The sequence below is a fragment of the Chelonoidis abingdonii genome, chromosome 5 (assembly GCF_003597395.2).
Source record: "Chelonoidis abingdonii isolate Lonesome George chromosome 5, CheloAbing_2.0, whole genome shotgun sequence".
Taxonomy (NCBI): Eukaryota; Metazoa; Chordata; order Testudines; family Testudinidae; genus Chelonoidis; species Chelonoidis abingdonii.
In genome coordinates, this window is record NC_133773.1 from 11,853,915 (window position 1) to 11,875,127 (window position 21,213).

The 21,213-nt window shown below is 48.5% G+C and overlaps 1 protein-coding gene across 1 annotated transcript in view; it reads right to left on the reverse strand.

Moving 5' to 3' along the window:
• Window positions 1-20,927, reverse strand: part of PARM1 (prostate androgen-regulated mucin-like protein 1) — a 61,691-nt gene extending 40,764 nt beyond the window's left edge. Inside the window, exon 1 of the mRNA XM_032762320.2 lies at window positions 20,785-20,927. Coding sequence (XP_032618211.1) covers window positions 20,785-20,827 — 43 coding nt within the window. The 5' untranslated portion in view covers window positions 20,828-20,927. The remainder of the gene's footprint in view (window positions 1-20,784) is intronic.
• Window positions 20,928-21,213: the final 286 nt, after the last annotated feature.

A 21,213-nucleotide genomic window follows, 5' to 3' on the forward strand; every position in this document is an offset into this window, starting at 1 on the left:
TCTGTGGAAACAGGTGTCTGGGCTGCAATCTGTCTTGTTACAGCTGCATCGATACGCGGCGCCTTTCCAGGCCCTTCCCTTGGATCAGGCCGTGCATCCGTTCCAGATCGGCGACCAAGTCCTTATCAAGAAGTGGAAGCGTGACCCCCTCACACCGCGGTGGGACGGCCCACACACTGTTTCGCTCATCAGCCAAGCTGCGGTTAAAATCCTTGGGAGCATCAAGTGGACACACCACACGCGAGTAAAACGGTTCCTGAATCCTAACCGGGAGATCGAGTCAACAGAAGAGGACACCAGCCCTCTGTCTGCCCCGGCACCGGAAGCCCGGGGTGGCACAGGCGAAGATTCCACCTGGGAATATCAAGGACTAGACGGACTAAAAGGACTGTTTAAAAGAAAGGGATAATGAAATTATCATTAATACTTTTGCTTCTGTACTCCCACTACTCTTATGGTTGGGAAAATACGTTTTTACAACTAGGGGAAACAATAGCAAATTCCTTTAATCTTAGTAACTGTTGGGTGTGTGGAGGTCCAGAAGATTTGAATGAGTGACCCTGGGTAGCCAGTACAACCCAAATGGTGGGTTAGTAATTTGAGTGCAGTGCACTATGGAACAGGAATGTGGACTGAAGATAATAGTCCCTGGCGGCTCTATTCTTCTGGAATAGGCATCTTTTGCCTTAATCGGACAAAACAGGAGGGAGTGTACATAGGGGAAAGCAAGTGTGATTGGACTCTATCCTTAGGATTTGATTGCTATGATCCCAACTGCTACTCGTATGACTGCTCTAAATATCGAGGGCGATGGAACCACACCCATGTGAAACTTACTAATAATAGCTGGGTAAGATGTTCCTACCAACAGCATACGGGCGATGGTTGCAAGGCGGTAGGACAGGATGAGTTCTTTGATGCCCTCTTTTTAAGTTGCCAGAGAGATAATACCACTAGCAAGGACCACGTGGTACAGTGGCTTCAATGGGCATGGCAGCACCACAATGGAACCCGGACCTCCTATTTTAAACAGTTTTGGTCTAGTAGCAATAGGCCAAAATTTGGCTGTAATTGTGCTTGGAAAACAGGAGCTGGGGCGTGGAAATGTGATTATTGTGATTCTGATGGTTTACCATCAGCAATAATGGGAGGGCCTTTAGGGGGGCCCTTAGGGCCAGGTGATCATTTATATTATGAACAACCAGTGGACCCCGATACCTGGGATGGTCCTTTCGCCAATGGGGCTTGGGCCCTGAAAGGCCATTATTGGATCTGTGGGTCCTACGCTTATCGCAGATTGCCTCCAAATTGGTCAGGAGTATGTTATGTTGGATATATTAGGCCCCTGTTCTTTCTACTACCTCAAATACAGGGAAATAAATTGGGAATCAAAGTATATGATGATCTAATCAGGGAAAGGCGGTTCGTGGACTCCACTTTAGCCGCCGGGAGCTCCCAAACCTGGGGAGCTCAGGAATGGCCCCCTGAAAGAATCATAAAACATTATGGACTGGCCACTTGGAACCCTAGTGAGCTAATATCAGGGGCCAGGGAACCCATTTATAACCTAAATCGGATAAATAGGCTACAGGCTGTTTTGGAAATATTAACCAACCAGACAGCCGCAGCACTTGACCTTCTAGCTGATCAATCAACTCAAATGAGAAATGCAATTTATCAGCACCACATAGCCCTTGATTATTTGCTGGCAGAAGAAGAGGAGTCCTGGAAAATTAAATAGTCTCAATGCTGCTTACAAATAGACAATAAGAAAGTGGTAAAACAGCAACGGAAGGAAATGAGAAAGTTAGCTGCCATGTTCAGTCCAACTTCGGGTGGTGGAACAGCAGACTGTTAACTTCCTGGATACCACAATAGGATGATCCGAAAGGTTCCTCTCCTTTGTACCTCTTTATTAAAATCTATAACCCTAGCTTGTTTTGCCCCTGCTTAGTTTGTATTAATCCAAAGAGCTAACAGGTTGTATATTCAACAAAATGATGGCCATTAATACCAGCCGTAAACTATGATTGGACCATAAAAGCTCTCAAAAGCTTTAAGGGGGGAACTGTAGGGGCAAAGGTCAACTATTTGCTTAATTCGACCATTTGCTTACAACTTAGCGTTACACACACGTACGTCCGTATTAGCAATGCATTCCGCCTTCCGCATGCACGTACTTCAAAGACCAAGTAAGGGGAGTCAAACAGATGTATCCTGTTTACCCCTAGACCCCTGGGAAGGAATTTAAAAAATGTATAGGTTAGCAGAATGTACTCACGCAAAATTGTTTGTCATTTAGTATAAAGGAAGCCTGCTTTGCACTAGTAAGGTGTGCTTCTTTCTCTGGCATTAGCCGAGAAGAACACTTCAATCAGCTGATTGATAAATAAAGAACTTGGAATCCGTCTTTCTGCCTTCCGTGCCTCCTTGGTGTAATTGAGTAGCTCCAGGGGGAAACGAGCCCATTTGGCTAACAGTTCCGGCTGGACATGCAGGCTCTGGGGTGGAGCTGTGGCAACGGACTGCGGTACAGGTGTGTGAGGACTCTGGCTGGGGGTGTGGGCTCTGGGGTGGGGCTGGGGATGAGGGGCTCTGGGCTGCGGCAGAGGCAAGGGGGGGAGGATTCCAGCTAGGGGTGCGGGCTCTGGGGTGGGGCTGGGGATGAGGGGTTTGAGGTGTAGGAGAGTGCTCCAGGGCTATGGCAGGGAGAGAGGACTCCCCCTAGCTCTCCCTCCTTGCAGCAGCACATAGGCTGGGTGTCAGGGGGAGGAGGTGTCTCTCCCTGCCATGGCAGCACTGGGGCTGGGGCCACATGATAGGTGCCCTTCCCACAGCCCCTGCAGGTCTGGGCCAGGTTTCGGGAAGAGGCGCCCTGCGACGAGTCTGGGCCATGATGGGGCCAGGCCACCCCAGCCATGGCTGGGTTTGGGCTGTGGCATATTTGGGGCTGGGACCCTCCCCCAGCAGATCCCCTGGAGGGTTCCCTGAGCACCTGCATGGCGCTAAATAGGCTGCTGTGTGGCCCCGCAGCTTATAGGGAACTTAGGCCAGGACCAGTCTCTGCAGGACCCCACACAATATGCTCTTCCAGCTTGACTGTAAACCACTGATGACTACTCTCTGGGAATGGTTTTCCACCGGTTATGCACCCACTTTATTGTAGCTCCATCTAGGTTGTATTTCTGTAGTTAGTTTATGGGACGATCTCACAAGACAACATCAAAAGTCTTGCTGATGTCAAGATATACCACATCTACTGCTTCCCCCCCATCCAGGCGGCTTGTTACCCTGTCAAAGAAAGCTATCAGGTTGGTCTGACAATTTTTCTTGACAAATCCATGCTGACTGGTTACTCATCACTTCATTATCTTCTAGGTATTTGCAGATTGATTGCTTAATTATTTGCTCCATTATCTTTCTGGGTACTGAAATTAAATTGACTAGTCTGTAATCCCTGGGTTGTCCTTATTCCCCATCTTATAGATGGGCACTATATTTGCCCTTTTCCAGTCCTCTGGAATCCCTCCTGTTTTCCATGACTTCCGGAAGATAATTGCTAATGGCTCAAATATCTCTTCATTCAGATTCTTGAGTATTCTAGGATGCATTTCATCAGGCCCTGCTGACTTGAAGACATCTAACTTGTGTAAGTAATTTTTCACTTGTCCTTTCTCCATTTTAGCCTCAGATCCTACCTCATTTCCACTGGTGTTCACTATGTTAGATGTTCAAATGTTACTAAACTTTTCGATGAAAACTGAAACAAAAAAGTCTGCCATTTCCATGTTTTCTGTTGTTCCCACCCCCCATTCTGCCTCGTTGAATAACAAGCCTACCCTGAGGCTATCAAGGCCAGGACAAAACAATCACTGTTTATGGCAGATACCACAATGGACCAATACTCACAATCTAGCCTGTACTGCCAGAGGTATGGGGAGAAGAGGGACTGTAGCAGCCCCATGCAGACTTCCCATCCTAGGCAGCCAAGAGGCAGGACTGTTCAGGGTGCCTGGGATTTGCACACTCAGCAGCAATTGTTATGACTGCTCCAGACGCAACTTCTAAGTTACTGAGGATGCGCTGGGATGGAGGCCTTGGTCACATCCCACTGGATCAGTGAGTGCTGCCGAGCAAATTAACTAGGTCCTCCTTGCAGACAGGGCATTCTCCAAAAGGGGCTCTCCAGATTGGAATTTACTCCTCCTCTTGGTCTAAAACTGCCTGAATTTGCTGAGTCTGGCACGGTGTCCCAAAGACCCTGGGTCTGGGTGATGTGTGGGAGGGTATTGGCTGGTTATTTTCTGGCTTTGGGGAAGTGGCTGGCTTTATTCTGCTTCCCACGATTGTTTAACATCCCCCAAAAGCACATCTAATTTTGGATAGGTGCGTTACATACTGTATAAATCCAAACAAACAGTGTTCCTTGGAGAGCTAGGTCACATTCTACCTGGCTCCTGCAGTGATGCACTAGGTGAGGGAAAAGGCTCCATCTTCCCCAGGGCATCTGAAGAAGAGGAGACAGAATGTCTCCCACACATGGAGTGTGGATAACTTTGGGAATGTCCTAGTGGCAGACACAGCTCAGTGTGTTCAGGGTTATGTAGATGTCTTCCTGAACAAACATTCCAGTAAAACTCTCAAGTGCTTTACCACGCTCTGAAGAAAGGTCATCACTAAGATTTTTAAGTCATAACCTATCTGTGAAAGCGGTTCTGTGCTTCCAACTTCCTCACTTTCTCTGTGTGATGCTTTGGGGTTCAACCCAGACCAGTAAGGAGTGTCACTGTCTGCCCTGCTACTTCAGGTGCTTCTATGCAGCTTTGGCTCAGAGCCCTACAGCACGAAAGCCTCACCCTGGAATTCACCACCCTGGTTACTCCTTGCGGGGTGGCACCCACAAACTCCCGTCCCTAGTTTTCCCAAAACCATCCTTCTGACTGCAGCACTCTCAGAAGCATATGAAGTTTGCTGCTCCGTTAAAGAGACAGTACACATGACCAACCCGGTAATTTAGGAGAGGACTTGCCCTTTCTTAAACATACAGCACTGAAATGCAAGGCTTTGTCTACACTACCACTGTTGTCAGTCGGAGGTGTGAAAAAACCGCCCCCGACCAACATAAGTTTCACTGGCAAAAGCACTGGTGTGGACGGTGCTACGTTGGCAGGAGACGCTCTCCTGCCGACACAGCTATTGCTGCTCTTTGGGGGTGGTTTAATTATGCCAGCAGAAGAGCGGCTGCAAGGGAGACAGCAGAGCTGTGCCATTGTAAGGTCCATAGTGAAGACATTGTTAATAAACTTATTTTTAGGCTAAGATTATAGGCTGAAGTGATTTCTAATAAGAGGGAAAGAGATGAAAAAAGTTACCGACTAAACATGGATTCTAGTGACTAAATTTAACTTCAGCAAGTTACAGTCTTGGTCAAAGCAGGTTTCTCACCTATGTTCCGTTTCAAAGGCTTTCAACTCCCTTGGTTGAAAGGGGTGATTTGCTCAGATGTACAAGAGCTCTGGCATCTTGTTCTACGGATGCCATCATGGCTTTCTGTCCTTGCTTAGAGCTTCCAAAGTTCAATGACCTTGTTTCAGGAGGCAGGAAAGTTTCCTGGCGCTGCCATTTCCATCCCCTCATGGAGAGTGTTAAGTGGCCATCTTCCACAGTGATTTGCCGGACAGTTTTGTCTACTCTTCATATAAATGTAATTTCATTTGTCTCTCCTTGCTCAATTCACACTGGAGACCCCTCCAAACAGGAGGAACCATATTCTAGGGTGGGGTGACTTGAGCCTTGCCTGACAAACACATTTTAAGAACATATTTCCAGCACATTTATATTTGTTCATATCTCACCCATACATACACTACACGATAATATTTGGCAATTTATTATGAAAATTTACATGATACCTTTTAGATACAGAATATGACCATAGTGAATTGGGGCAAGGAGTATGTCAGACCTGACAGGAGATGTGTTACCCTCTGCCAGTTGGCACTTAGGGGCTCGCTGGTTCGCACTCTTATCTCATATGTTGCAACTGCAAAGTCAGCTTTTTAAACAAGAGCAGATGGCTGCTGTATCTAAATGGCCCACTGCTGTCAACTCTTTCAAAGATATGGACAATTTTTTCTGAGTCATTCTTGAATACCTTATGACTGGACTACGACAAAAATCTGCAACCGCACCGTACACCTCACATCAGCTCTCACGTACTCATGCCCCCAGATTGACTAGATCAGATGAAAGGATAAAGTTTCCACAACAGAACAGTCTCAGCTTTCAAATAGCAAAGAGCTATTTGACCACCAGCGAAGCTCTTGACTTTAAAAGTAAACAAGGCTGAGACTCTAGAAAAAAAACTCAGTTTGTTTTCCGCTTATACATTTGCACCACAAAACCTAATCTAACAGGGTTTGCTTGCAACCATGAAGGTCAAACAGCATCCCAGCTGCTGCAGAAACTAAAGACCTGTCCTTTAGCTCTTCTCTGCTAGACTGTCTGAAATCACCAACTTTCCACATGCATTGCTTTGTAAACAGCCTACTGTACACAAAGAGCAAACCAAGCCAGGCTGCTCCCACAATAAGTAACACAAACTCTGGCTATTTTCCAGTAAGAGCAGATGAAGCTAAATTCAGCTTTGCACTACGGAACACCCCAACCACATTTCACTGGGTAACTCAAGTACTGAGGTTAGACTCTCACAAGCAATCACGGCTAAGCCATCCAGTCTCCTCCTTGCAAACATAAAGTGAATGTTTGTTCTTTAGTTCTAAATGTCTCTTTCCTTTTTCTAGCTATTGTTATACAGATACTTCTATCTGAAATCACAATGGACTTCAGACAATGGAGAACGGAGGGTATCTGTTCTGGAACTGCTGTACTTATGTTCTGGCAAAAGCATACATCTTGTCCTCAAATGATGGTCATATTCTTAAGGATTTTCCCAAAAGTTGGAGAAATGTGCAGTTGCTGGTCACCCTGTCCCCTGCACAGCCAGAAACTTCTGATAAGGACACAGTGTGAAAAGCCACCTATTAATGGTGAACTTTTGAAGCTACTGAATCCTTACAGCCTCCTGCGTGCTGAGATCTGGCATCCTGTCACATCGATATATGCCAGCAACACAATGGCTTAAGTTGATTTTTGAACATAATGAGGCTGCTGGCTCATTTTGTAACCCTTTATCTCAGCATGAACTCTGTTCTCATTAAGACAGATTATTTACAGCATCAAGTCTTTCTCCAATGATGATTTTCCTCCCCACTGAAGAGCTCTCTTGAGATGCTGGATTTGTTGCATTTCTTAAGTCTCTCTCGCCTTTACAAGCCAAAATGGGCTGAATAATTAAAACACATGTTTATCCCACAGGGATTTCAGCAGCTCTTGTAACCATAAGAGGAAATAATTCTGTAGCTAGTGGCACCAAGGAGGGTGAAGAGTTATTTAAACTAAAGGACAACAGTGGAACAAGAATAAATGCATATAAACTGGCCATGAACAAATGTAGGCTCAGGGCCGACCTTAGGGAAAATTGGTGTCCTGGCCCTCATGGGCTTCCCAGAATCCCCCCTTCACGCCGAACCACTGCACTGTGCCCTCTTAGCCCCTAGCCCCTGCATCCCCACCCCTAAACTGCACCCCCTCCTGCAGCCACATGGGGAAGTGACCTGGATGCACACAGTGCTTGGTGTTGCTCCTCACCCTTCCCCACAGCCCCCTGGGGAGAGTGCAGGAACACTGGGGGGGCAGGGGGAACAGTATCTGCCTCACTGCTCACCCCCTCCCCCGCCCATGTTCCTCCACTAGGAGGAAGCAAGGAGAAATCTGGCCACTGTCCTACATGGCGCATCCCTGCTAGCCCGGAGCAGCTTCTGACTCCACACCAGCCGTGCATGCCTCAGTGCTGCCGCACAGTACCCCCTTGACCATGGCACCCTGGGAGGTCACCCACCTGGCTCACTCCTAGGGCCGGCCCTGCGTAGGCTGGAAATGAGAAGGTTTCTAACCTTCAGAGGAGTGAAGTTCTGAAACAGCCTCTCCAGAGGAGGTGTGGTGGCAAACAACTAACCAGTATTAAGCTGAAGCTTGCTATGTTCGTGAAGGTGGATTAAATGATGGGGTTGCCTGTGATAGCAAGCGACTGGACTTCATGACTCAGGAGGTCCCTTCCAGTCCTATGTTCCAGATTGGTTGGTCTCCAAACATACCTGAAGTGTCATCGCTTTGAATGTTAGGTAGAAAAAAATACCAGTAAATTAAAAATTAACAGCTGCTGGATCAAGAACACGACCAGCTGTTGAACTGTAAAATCTGAGGTAAAGAATATTCAAAGCTACGAGGGCTAACGCTTTGGGAGAGAAGTAATGGCAGAGAGAAAAGTTTTTAGTTTCAAAGACAGAAATGGTATAATGAAGGCCTTCTGCTTCCCCTCTCAAATGGAGAAATGTGATCATTTGAAAACTTTCTCAGTCTGCTCAATGCAAACTTTAGTGTCATCTTCCTTCTCCAAAGTAATGTCCTTGTTGTTGTTTAAAACTTCAAAGACTGAGCAGGAGCAATATATCCTAGGAGTCTTTTGGTTAATGAATTAGGCGAAAAAGAAAAAAAAAAGGCAATTCTTTTTGTGGAGCAATTTTTGGGTTAAACTAGAAAGCACCTGAGAGACTTAATGTTCTTTTTGAGTATTTTATTTTCTAAAGCAGGGTTGAGACTCACAACACTCTGTTGGCCTTTGTACTTATTAGATCCAATTTCCAATGGGAGGATCCAGAAGTCAAGTCTATACTTAGAGATTGTGACCCACTGTCTTCCACCATTAAAAAGGGAGTAATTAATTTTCAATAACCATGAAATATTGTTGAGCCAATTACGCTGTCAGAATTTTCCAAAGAATACGTATTGTGTGTTAATAAACCTGCTGGAATTAATTTATTTTACTATAAGGGGAAGCAAGTTAGAGTTTGGCATAAGTCATTCTTGCTCAACAATAATGCTGCTGTGTTTAAAAACAACAACAACAAAATCCTTGCAGAATTAAGGCTCACTCCTGCAAACAGTGACACAGGTGGGTAGTGCAGGTAGATTCAGGCCTTATGTAGTTAGGGTAGAATTGCTTTCTCCTTATTAAGATAATTAATTTATCTGATGTCCTGAGTTTGTGAGCTGTCTAACAGATGCGGGGAGCAAGCTGCAGTGCTAGAGCTGAACCGCACTACAGAGCTGTGATGTCACGGAGTGGGAGTGCTGTGTTACGGCCTGCTAGTGGATTTTAAACCTAGCAAGCAAATTCTGTAGTCAGTAAATACCTGCCTGGCACCTAGAGGGAAAACTGGCACACAGATGTCAGTCAATCCAAAGTCTTGGGCAAATCCTAGTGCTGTTAGTGGTTCTTGAACACACTGTTCCCTTTGCACGTTTGCTTCTGGACTGTGAGGAATGCCACTGAGTTCTATGCACTTTCACTTACTAGGACTCATTCAGGGCAATGAACATTATGCCTGGCAGAAAACGTTTGCAAGATCAGCTTCTATGTTTCCTTACTATTAGCTTTGCACAATTGGACAGCTTCAATGGTGCCTCATGCATATACGCTGTTCATTTATTAATTACACCCTCCTTCTCAATAGGAAACAAATACAAAACATATGGGGGGGGGGGTGAGGTTCAACCCTGCTCCAGCAGCTGCTGCTGATTTCCCTGTCTGCATCTTTGGTGGGGTGGGCTGAGCCCAGGGAGGTTCACCTCTACAAAAGGGCAGCTCATGCTCCACTGTCCACCCTCTGCTTTGGGTGCACTGCTTCCATTTGCAGACAGAGTTCCCTGTGAGCTTGGCTACTGCTGGATCCTCAGGGGAAGTCCTGATGAGCACAGGGGCCCTGGGGAAGTCTCCCCTAGCTGCCTTGGGGCTTCCTGGCAGCATGGGAATTGCAGATCCTTTGCACCACTGACAATACCCCCTGCTGGACTTTACCCCACAGCCTGGAATCCCAGCGGTGGAGTGTGGCAGAAAATTGAGCCCCTTATAGCCCAATTGAGCCTATTAAAGGTAATCAGATTCTCATAGGCACTGGAGTGGGTTCTCTCGGAAATGTGGCCACATCAAGGACTCACCGCTCACTGTAATGCTACCTCTAGGATTGCTAGAACTTCAATGGTATCTGCAAACAAGCACCAGTGGCACTGTAATTACCACAACAAGCTGGGCACACACCTTCCTCCTCCAGAGTCATTCACATGCATCTACAGGGCCCGACAGCAGAAAACCAAACAGGTACCGTGTATTTTCGACGTTCCTTATAACACACTTACAACCTGTATGCAAGCCAGTGGCACTTTTCTTCTAAACGTAGCCGTACAACCAGGGGCACTGGAACAATTTATATAGTGAGGGTGCTGAGAGCCACTGAACCAAACTGTAAACCCATGTATGCTGGAAACCCCTTCACGCCCGGGGGTGTGGCAGTACCTCTGTGTATAACATATTTTTCAAAAGGCAACTGGATGTGCTCCAAGAGAGAAGGCTATAACAATCCCTAAGGTATTATGGTACTGGGTGGCCAAAGGGAAGGAAGCACTGCTGTGGAACAAGAACAAAGCTCACACTTGTGCCATTATTCAGAACAGTAAAGTGAGGTATGCTACATTGCAGGCTTGTGCTAACTGGCAGCTGCTCGGAGTACCAGGTCCCGCTGATTAAACTCACTGGCTGAGCCAGCTTTCTCTGCACTAATCTCACTATAAAAACAGGTAATGACGCCTCCTCCAAGTTACAGGCTTCATGGCAGTGGTGGGCAACCTGCGGCCCATCAGGGTAATCTGCTGGTGGGCCACGAGACAGTCTGTTTACACTGACCGTCCCTAGGCACGGCCGCTTGCAGCTCCCACTGGCTGTGGTTCACCATTCCCGGCCAATGGGAGCTGTGGAAAATGGCGGCCACTCCGTGCCGCTCCCATAGGCCGGGAACGGTGAACCGCGGCCGCTGGAAGCTGCAGATGGTCAATGTAAACAAACTGTCTCGCAGCCCCCTAGCAGATTACCCTGACGGGCCACGTGCAGTCCGAGAGCTGCAGGTTACCCACCATTGCTTTCTGGTTAGAGCCCATCCCAGGCTGTCTTTCCCTAGGCTTCCCTCTAGCAGTGTGTGATGCAGTTAACTCAGCAGTGGATTTAGAGCACTTAAAAACAACCAGGGAACTTGATCCTGTTCCTAAGGCAGTGGACGGCAAAACTCCCATTGACTTTAGTGGAAGCAGAATTGAGCCCCGAGTGGAGCTAGCCAGCTGGGTTTATTTTGCTGACCTACATTCGATTCTCATAAACCACTCATAGTTTCAGTGTGTGAGAACAGCAGCCACAATGTCATCCTGGAATCTTGATTGGTACCAGTGATAGGCAACGTGGTTCCTAACAGATTTCAGACAGCATAGGCAGCAGCAGGCTTCGGCTGACCTGCTTCTCCAGCGACTCACGTTACCCAGGCACTGAACTGAAAATGAAAAGGGCGGCGCTCATACTCCTCCCACTTCATTGACACACAAAATGACAGCACACTCTGTAGAAGGGACAGGTTTCCGTAACACCATCCTCCCTGTATGTGTTTATCAGTGATGAAATTAACAACATTGACTTCTCTGGGGTTCAGAGTCAACCCCTTACTGTCATGGACGGGGTAGTTGGCATTAGTGAAACAGGCAAAGGTCGCTGAACTGAGCTTGGTTCATATTTTTGAGGTTATCTTGATGCCTGTTAAGGTTAAAGAGATTCATTTCTTTGCAAAGAAGCGAGTTTTGATACTGGAGCACAAAACGCAGCCGGGGGAAAGCATTGCAGCTGGCCAATCCTCACTGAGCAAGCCTAAGTCAAGACTTGTAGCACAGAGAAAATGAGGAGCAGAGAGAGAAGCACCCAGTTTGAAGAACATGCAGCATTGCTTAAATCTAAGGGTAGAATATAGATGCGATTAGGCCAGGAAACATCTAACTTACCCAAAGGAATCTGTTCAGACATCTTGATACAAGTCACGAGGAGGAGTGCACGTTAGTAACATGGTTGAGTACTGCCAACAGAATAACAACAAGCCAAACCTGTTGGCTTTCCTAGAGCACTTCTAGTGACAGCACTGGGATACAATACTTGCAGAGGGGAGCAGGATTTGGCTCCGCAGCCAGCTGAACCCCCTTTTATGAAGGGCCTGCTCAAGTACATGGCATGCATGGCCTGTTACAAATATGAGGACAAGGTGCATCGCAATTAGCAGAGAAATGGAGCAGAAGGGGTGGCGGTATTGTGGCAAGAGTGCTGTAGCACTGCTTCCAGGTTATCCTTGCCTAGTTTGGAGTGAGGCCCAGCTGGAGTGTATCGCTAAGTGGTTCCATTTGCAGGAGGCCGGTAGTGAAAACTAGAGACTTCTATCTCTGCCCACACCCAGCTCTCTCTTACCCTGCATTTTCACCAGGCTGGATGCAAAGGGCCTGAGAATTCCCTCTATTCAGTGCATGGAGCGATTCGTGCACTTAACTTTACCCATACTCTCTCGCAGTCGCCTCTCACGAGTGTGAGAACGCCGCAGTCTTTTGCTATGGGTTATATTCTGCACGCCTCACAGGACCAATGCTGAAGTGGGATAGCTGGAGAGCCTACGGTAGCTCTTGGGGTTAAAAGCCCAACTCTCTGAACATGACTCTAAGCCCACTGTGTGTAACTAAATGAAGCCAAGAAAGGACCTATTGACTCCGCTGTGGCACTTGTAAGGGTCAACCACATCCAGTGGAACATTGCATCCTCTCCTGGCTGCCTGGATTATAGGAGTTGCAAACTAGAGTATCCTGCAACCAGGAGTCTTTGAAAAATGGATCATGGTGGGGAAGTATTGAGAATGGAGGAAGTGATCTGCCTGACACAGCAGCCCTTTGATGATCCATGCCTTCCTTCCATGAACCTGTTTCTCAGAGACTTCCCTTTCTACTCCACAAGTGTAAAGTGCATGGTTGAATAAATCAACTAGACAGTTTGGAGCCAGATGCAGTTGGTGGCAAGGTTGACAAATGCCTACCAGGCTGCCTGCCCGTTTTGTAAACCAAGAGTTGAAAACACTGCTTGGTTGAGGAACTGACAGAATGAATACATGATGAGGGATGAAGGGATAAGATCCCATCAACCTGATATTTGGTTTTTAAATAATTCATGAAAAGCACATTTCTGTTCATTTCCCTGACAAAATATCAAGCTTCTGTCCCTGCCATTTTTAAAAAAATCTCTTCTAATTTTTTTCTTTTCTTTTTTTTTTTTTGGAGGAATGAGAAATGTGTATTCTTCCCCTGCTCCAATTTTCCTCATTCTCAAAAACAAACAAAAGGTGACAGCGGCAGGAGCAACCAATTAATTATTTGGGCTTAAACTTTCCAAACAAAGTTCACTCCTGGACTGAGAACAAACCTGCCAAATTTAAAACAGAGACTGAAAAAGTTACAAGCAACTAAAAATGAAACCTTAGAATGGAAACAATTGTACAATCTTAATTAGGCACTGCTGCACCACTGACAGAAATGTTTGTAAATCTACCTACAATTATGTGAATATATGTAAACACAAACACAACAGGTTCAAAATATGCTGTGCAGAGTTGCTGCTGGCTTTCAGATTTCAGCAGGTTCCACTCAACTCTAAGTTTTGAGTTAGAAATGACAACAAATGTGGTTCTTGCTATGTTTTGCGGAAGTAGTACCAGCGACTAAGTGTTTGTTCCAAAGTAGTGCCACACCAACACAGGGGTGGACACTTGTGACATCAAAGCCAACATCTGACAGGACATTCCACTAAGATGTTATAGCGAATTGCTGCATTCATGTTTGTGCTGTGGTATGGAGAAGCAGCCAAAATTTAACATTAAATATTTTTTAATGCTAGTTTTGACTATGCCTAGAAACAAAAATAGAGGCTCGCAATTATCTATGTATATAAAAGCCAATACCATTTACATGTTCTGCAGCTACTGTATAATAAAACCCATGCAGACAGTATTGAGAGTTCTCATATCCTTCCGCACAGAAAAGGCACACAAATCTACACCCTCCATGAACCAGAGCTGAGCCTCTGCTTTATACCTGCAGTCTGAATTTTGCAAGTAAACAAATACAATATTAAACCCGACGAAGTATTTCCTCACAAGCTGGACTTGTTCACTTTTTTTGACAATGTACTTGATATTACGTGTACTTTTATAAACCCGCTTTAAAAGGGTTAACGATTAATATATGCTATAAGCATGTCCGACATGAGCAGTACGTGTTATAGATAGCTGTAAGCATGTCAGTAGAAGGTTCAACATGGTTATAAGCAATCTGTTGGACTTTTACCTATTAACCATTAGCGATCTAATCCTTAAACCTTTTATAAAAGACTATATGTACCCTTAATATGAAGTGTGAATCATTGTAGCAGATTTGGTAAATGTACTGAAGTCTTAGTGCAACACTGGAAGCCGTTGTCATCTCTGAGCAGTGCGGGGAGCCTGATGTTTGAAAGAATTACTGGGTTTCTGAATTAGCAAGCTTGGCTTGACTGAATTACTAAGTGTTTTTGTGCATCAGGGAAGAAGTGATAAAAACACGAGCCAAGTAGCAACCACACTTGAAACTGAGCTGTGTAACTTTAGGGCTGAATTTCCAGTCTCAGCAGTAAACAATAAGGAGGCTGCCTATCTCCTGTAAAATGGTCCTTTGCTTTAAAATCTACAGCCATTTTCTGGTGCTAACTGCCTGCTGGGGACAATAGCAAAGTTTTTTTTCTCCTGACTCTTAGGGGATTGGACAAATCTATGTAGCAGACCATAACTTCACTTCAGATAATGTCCTGGCTTTTGCAAAGCCGTTATCAGTGAAATGTGGATAATATTCCCCAGCTCCCTGGAACACTGAGGACTAGCTAATGTCTGTATTGTGTGGAAGCGCCACACTGTGGGATTGAGCCTGCCAGTGCTTCTGCACGTGAGTAGTTTTACAGACTGGGACATCCTATGGAAGTCAATGGAACTCCCCCATCAGTGAAGTTGCTCAGATTCAAAAGCGTTAGCCGGATCAGATCACTTACATGGTTAAATGTTAAATATTCTGACTCTTTCGGCTGTCTCCACACTACAGTCACCAGTGAGGTAAAAATGCAGAAGGACTGGGCAAGGATGCTTTGCCCTTTTCACTGCAACCTGACAAATGTATATTGTGTCCGTGTGTTGAAGGGCTTGAGGGCATGCACCTGCTTTGCTGTCCCTCCCCCAGCAGGCTCCAAGCACTTGAACCGAGAGCTGAGAGAATCTCTCCTGTGCTCTCAAGGACTTCCCAACCTCTCCCCCAGCCGCATGGAGGAAGAAGCTGTTTGATTTGAATGTAGAGGGGGACAAGAGCTGGACCTCAAGGGGCAGGGGGAGCAGATTGAAACTAGGTGCCTGGCGCAGGAAAGACTGAGGCTGAAGGATGGGGAGTGGAGACTGGGACTGGCTAGTCATAGGCACTGGACAAAAAAAGAGTAGGGGGTGGGAGATGCAGGAATGGCTGGGCAAGGATGCGGATTAGAAGGTTGAGTGGGGCGGAGACTGGGACTGGCTAGGTGACTGGGATGGGATGAGATGAGACAGCAGGGAGGACACGATAGAGACAGGTAGGAGGGGACAGAGCAAAAAAGGTCAAGCTTGGGGGGAAATGGACAGACGACTCTGTGCCCACTACAGCACACTTCCCTTCAGAGCCTGGAATGGACCCCAAGATTCCTGAGACTCACCACTTCTTTGCTGTCAGCAAATATCTGTGAAACTGTCTCATCCCCCTCTGGTCTACACAGAAGATAACAACCTACTACTTCTCTCAGTTACTCCAGAACCTAGAGTAAGTACAGGGAAAACAGTGGGCCTAAGCCCACCTATAGCTAAAGGCCCTCCCCTTGGCTGGGGGAAGGGGCCATGGACCATGGCTACAAGCAACTATGGAGGACAAGCGAAAAAACAGACAGGAATGAAGGTCACAGGGCAAAAATCAGGTGAACAGAAGGGGACATTTTGCAGAGAGCCCCTGACAGTGTCCACTGTTCATCAAAGGCATCTAGGGAGTCAGGGGACATTGCTCAGAAAAACTTTGCTCAGAGACATGACTGTACAAGGAGCACTTGAGATTCTGGAGTCTGATTATCAGAAGTGCTGAGCAACTAAGTTCCCTCTAAGCTGCGTGGCCGCGCAGGAGGCTATCAAGGGCTGCGTGGGGGGCAGAGGCGTCTCTCCCCCATAGCTGCTGCGTCTGGGGACAAGCACCTCTCCCCTGTCCTGGAGCTGCTGCAGCCGGGTAGAGGTGCCTCTCCCCTGGTCCCCCGCCCCAGAGCTGCACCAGTGAGGAGAGAGGCTCTCCCCCGGCCTAGGGCTGCTGCAGCAAGAGAGGGCTAGAGGGCATCCTCTCTCCCTGGGGCAGCCTGCATCCCACCCCACTCATCCCCTGCCCCACCCCAGAGCCCGCACTCCCTCCCCAAACTCCAACTCTCTGCCCCAGCCCTGAGCCTCCTCCCACACACCAAACCCCTCGGCCTCAGCCCTACCACGTATCACCTCCATATTGGTGCACATAAAATTAATTCTGCACATACATGTAAAAAACTTAGAGGGAAAATTGCTGAGCAATTGCAGCTGCAACTGCAGTCACTGGGAGCTGTGCTTTGAACATATAAAGTGCCATATAATGCTACATTCTCTGAAAAATCAAGTCCTAGGCACCTGAAACTGGGCACCCAAAGTTAGCGGATAGTTTTGACCTTAAATTATGTATCTGATTCCCATGGATAAAATGGGGAAGATACTCCCTCATATCACACAGCTGTTTTAAAAATTGATTAATATTTATGAAGCTCTGTAGAGATGAGCACTGTAGAAAAGCCCAAGTGTAAATTAAGAACTGGCTTCAGATCAATGATGATGCAGTAAGTTAAGGCTTAGGGCCACACAGTGAACAAGGAGAAAACAAAACAGAGAATAGTTGTGAGTGAATGCTATCCATTACGTGCACGGAATGAGACAAGCGTCCTGTGGAATTTCCTGACTTTTGAGTGCTTGACACTGTACCCTTAAGGTTCTCTTAACATAGTTTTTTGTGTGCATGCAATTTACACATATGCACCTGTCTTGGAACAGAGATGATCAGGCAGCATGCAAGCAATCCTTTCTTCCAGGGATCTCAGCGTCACTGATTTCTCCTTCACTGTGGAGCTGACCTACAAGGCTTTGACGTCAACTTCCACTCAGCAGAGGGGAGACAGTGGTGGTGGAACAAAAGGCGACTGCATTCTTCCCCTCCAAGATGGTAAATGTGTCATGAGGCCAGGGCTGGTGCAAGGATGTTTCATGCCGTAGGTGAAACTTCCACCTTGCGCCCCCCCCCAGCTAACCACGCCCACCTGCCTCTCCCATCAGAGGAGCCCCCCCTGCATCAGCTAACTCCGCCCATGATAGCAGCTAACTCAACCCGCCACCCCCCCACCAGCTGCCCTCCCCCAGCAGCTACCCCTCCCCGCAGCTAACCCTGCCCAGGGAATTCCCCCCCATTCTGCGGCAGCTACAGGGCCGGCTCTACAGTTTTCGTCGCCCCAAGCAGCGCACCGAATTGCCGCCGCAGACAGCAGGGGCAGTCCATGTGCCCTTAGGGCGGCAGACGCGTTTCCACGGCAGCAGCAATTCGGCAGCAGCTTCTATGTTTAGCTGAAGCCGCCCCAGACAGCTAAACGTAGAAGCTGCCGCCGAATTGCCACCACCACAGAAACGCACCTGCCACCCTAAGGGCACACGGACTGCCCCCGCTGTCCGTGGTGGCAATTTGGTGCTCTGCTTGGGGGCAAAAAACAGGGACTGCCGCCCCTTGCAGATTGCCGCCCCAAGCGCCAGCTTGGAATGCTAGTGCCTGGAGCCGGCCCTGGGCAGCTAACCCCGCCCCAGCTCACCTCCTCTGAGCACGTCGGCGCCGCTCTACTTCTCCTCCCCTCCCAGGCTTGTGGTGCCAACTGGAGGAGAATTAGGGCGGGGGCTATGTGCTCAGTGGAGGAGGCAGAGTGGAGGTGATCTGGGGCAGGGAGCTGTTCCCCTGTGCACCAGCCTCGTTACTGCAGGCGGCCCTCCCCGCACCAGCTCACCTCCACTCCGCCTCCTCCCCTGAGCGGGCTTTTAGGCGCCCTCAACAACTAGGCGCCCTAGGCAGCCGCCTAGTTCGCCTAGTGGTTGCACTGGCCCTGCATGAGGCCCTGTCCTACTCCTATTGACTGCTATGGAGGCAGAGTATGGCCCTTAGTCTGCTATAAAGCACCATAAACGTTTACAATAATTGCAGTACTGCTAAATCAGACCTGTTTGCTTCACGGGACTGTTGAGACTTACTGGAGTGTCTCAAGCCACTGGAAAACCATTAAGTGCTGCATAAGGTGTCCAGTAACCTTATCAGGACAGATGTGTCCATTTTTATGTGTCCCCTGGTTCTGATGGCTCACTTGCTCCATAGCCGCTTAGCGTCACTGGGGCTGTGTTAACAGAACTCCACTTGGCTGCTGCTAGCCCCAGGACGGCTGTGCAGAAAGGCTGTGGGGGCCTGGAGCTGAGCTATAATTGTAGGTCCCTACAGGGTTTGAGATGGTGCTTCCCCACCCACCGCTCACTCCTCCAGTCACCTGGCCCTGACTCCAGCTGCACAGCGAGGGCTCTGCCAAGCCTAGGGCGAAGGGGCGACAAAAGGCTTGGGTCAGCGGCGTAACCGAGGCACCTGTGTCAAAAGGGTGAGGAAATCCAAGTGGAGGAGGCCCCACCCAGCCATATGCAGTTAATAGGGAAGGGTGTGAACAGCAGTGTCTGGCAGCATTCTCAGAATGGCTCCAGTCGTAAACTTTGTGGTTGGACTTTCCTTCCCCAGCATTCAGGGATGGTTTCGTTCACGCCCCTCTCTGCTAGCGAGTACTGTAAAAACAACCACCACCACCCTGCAGCAGCTCTCAGCCATATGACTTAGTGCTTAATATCTAGCTCGCTTCCCCACCCCCCCTTTTGTCTTCCATTTCTATGCAAGGTCATTTTTCAAACACCCCCTCCCCCTTTTACAGTGCCTACCATCCTACCGCTAGGAAAAGAACTCACTCTCACCGACAGACTGCAAGGGCTGTAAAAATACGCATAACAGAGGGATATCGGATCGTTTCTCCTTAAATCGGGTCTGTACTCCTCCAATAGGCAGACAGCTTTAATGCAGACAAGTCTTTATCAGCAAGCAGACCGTGACATTTTGGGAACTATTATGAATGGGAGCGATTTCTGCTAAACTATGCTGGAAAACTTGAAATCTTTTTAAGCGGACTGAAGCAATTATAAAGTACATTGTAGCGTTTTTCTCTGACACTGTGGTGTTTTTTTTTAAAAAGCCACAAATGGTGAACTAGACAAATGATCTGTTTCACTTTTGCTTCTTCCCAGAGTAGCAATGGCTAGATGTATGGGTCACATACCGACCTACATTTTCACCATTGCAAAGTTCATTTCCCAGTATAAATATAGCTCCTTGTTTACTGATGGATTACAGAAGCTCAACTGTAAAATCACAGGCCAGTAAGTAATAATCCATTCTTGCTGTGTGGGTAAAGTAATAATTGCCCCTCTAAAACCAGCTCCTATCATCAACATGCAAGTTTCGCATTTTAAAAGGGATCTCTAAGCATCTAAAATGCAGTTGCATCAGAGGAGCTGTGGATTTCTCCATCCCTGACAATTTGTAAATCAGGATTGGATGTGCTTATAAAAGATATACCCTCGGAATGATCTGGGGGGAGTTCTATAGCATGTGCTATACAGGAGGTCGGACTGGATAATCACAATGGTCCCTTCCGGGCTTAGTATGTATAACTGTCTATGGGGTTCTGATTTAATTAATAGATGAATACGCAGCAAAGACTGGCATGCTTTGCATTGGCAAGGTGAACTCACCAGGTAGTCTATAAAGTTGGGATAAAAGGTGGCACTTCCCAGGACCACCAGCGGCAGGTCAGAATCATCCCTAACCCTTCCCCTCCAGAGTCCAGTTCTAAGTGCCTCCCCGCTGTCCCCTTCAGTCCAAGTGCTTGGGAACAAAAAACTCTCAGCAGCCCAATCACCTGCTTGGCCCCAGCACCTTGGCTGAGTCAGCCAGGAGTACAAGGAGTCGCAGCTGGTCTGTGCCAAATCAACACAACAGTGTGTGTGTCACTATATGAACGACACCCAGCCCCAGATAAGCGAGTCACTGGACTAGAGCGCTGCCCTTAGCTCATGAGAAGGGCAAGGCACGGGTGTTATCAACCTGCTGCCAGGCCCGGGCACCCGGTGTCACCGGCTGGGTTTCCTCGCTCCGGGCCCTGCTGAGAAGGGAACAGGGCTGAGTTTTCCAGGGGATGAGCCAAGGCAGCGTGATGACACCCAGACATAGAAGCCAAAAAACGGACTGTCTGGGTAAAACACACCCGGGGGACAGCCCGGTGGGGGGGGGGTCCCTGCAGTTCCTCCCTGTAACATACCAAGCAAGCCTAGCCCCACTCCCCAGTAAACTATGGGGGGGGGGACAGGTGCTGGAAATGGGGGTGCTGGGAGTGCTGGCTTGAAGTGGGGTTTCCATGATATCCAGGGTTCACAGTTCGGTTCAGTGGCTCTCAGCACCCCCACTGTATAAATGGTACCCACACCCCGGGGGGGGGCAGCCCCACTCCCACCCCCGGGGGGGGCAGCCCCATTCCCGCCCCCTTACCTGCCGCGAGGAGGAGGAGGGCCAGGCGAGCCGGGCAGACCATGGTCCGCTGCGGGAGAGGAGCAGGAGCAGCCGGGCGAGAGCGGGGCGCACTCCGCAGCTGCAGCCTCCGCGCGTCTGCTCCATGCCCGGCCCCTCCGGAGGCTGCTGCCGCCGGCCCCGGCAGCCAAACCCCTCCCACGCCGCCCAGCCTCCCCGGGGAGCGGCCACCGCAGCAAGCCCGGCGGACCCCTGCTGGACGGTGCGGGGGGAGCCGGGCCCCTCTGCCCGCGGCAGGTGCCGTTTGCGGGCTCGGGCAGCGCAGGAGCCGGGGCGAGCCCGCTCTCTCCTCCCCCAGCACCCCGGTGTCTAGCGCTTCCCCCTCCCCCAGCAGGCGGGCCGGGGGCGGGATTGGAGCAGGGCCTACCGGGGTGCCACAGATCGGGGCAC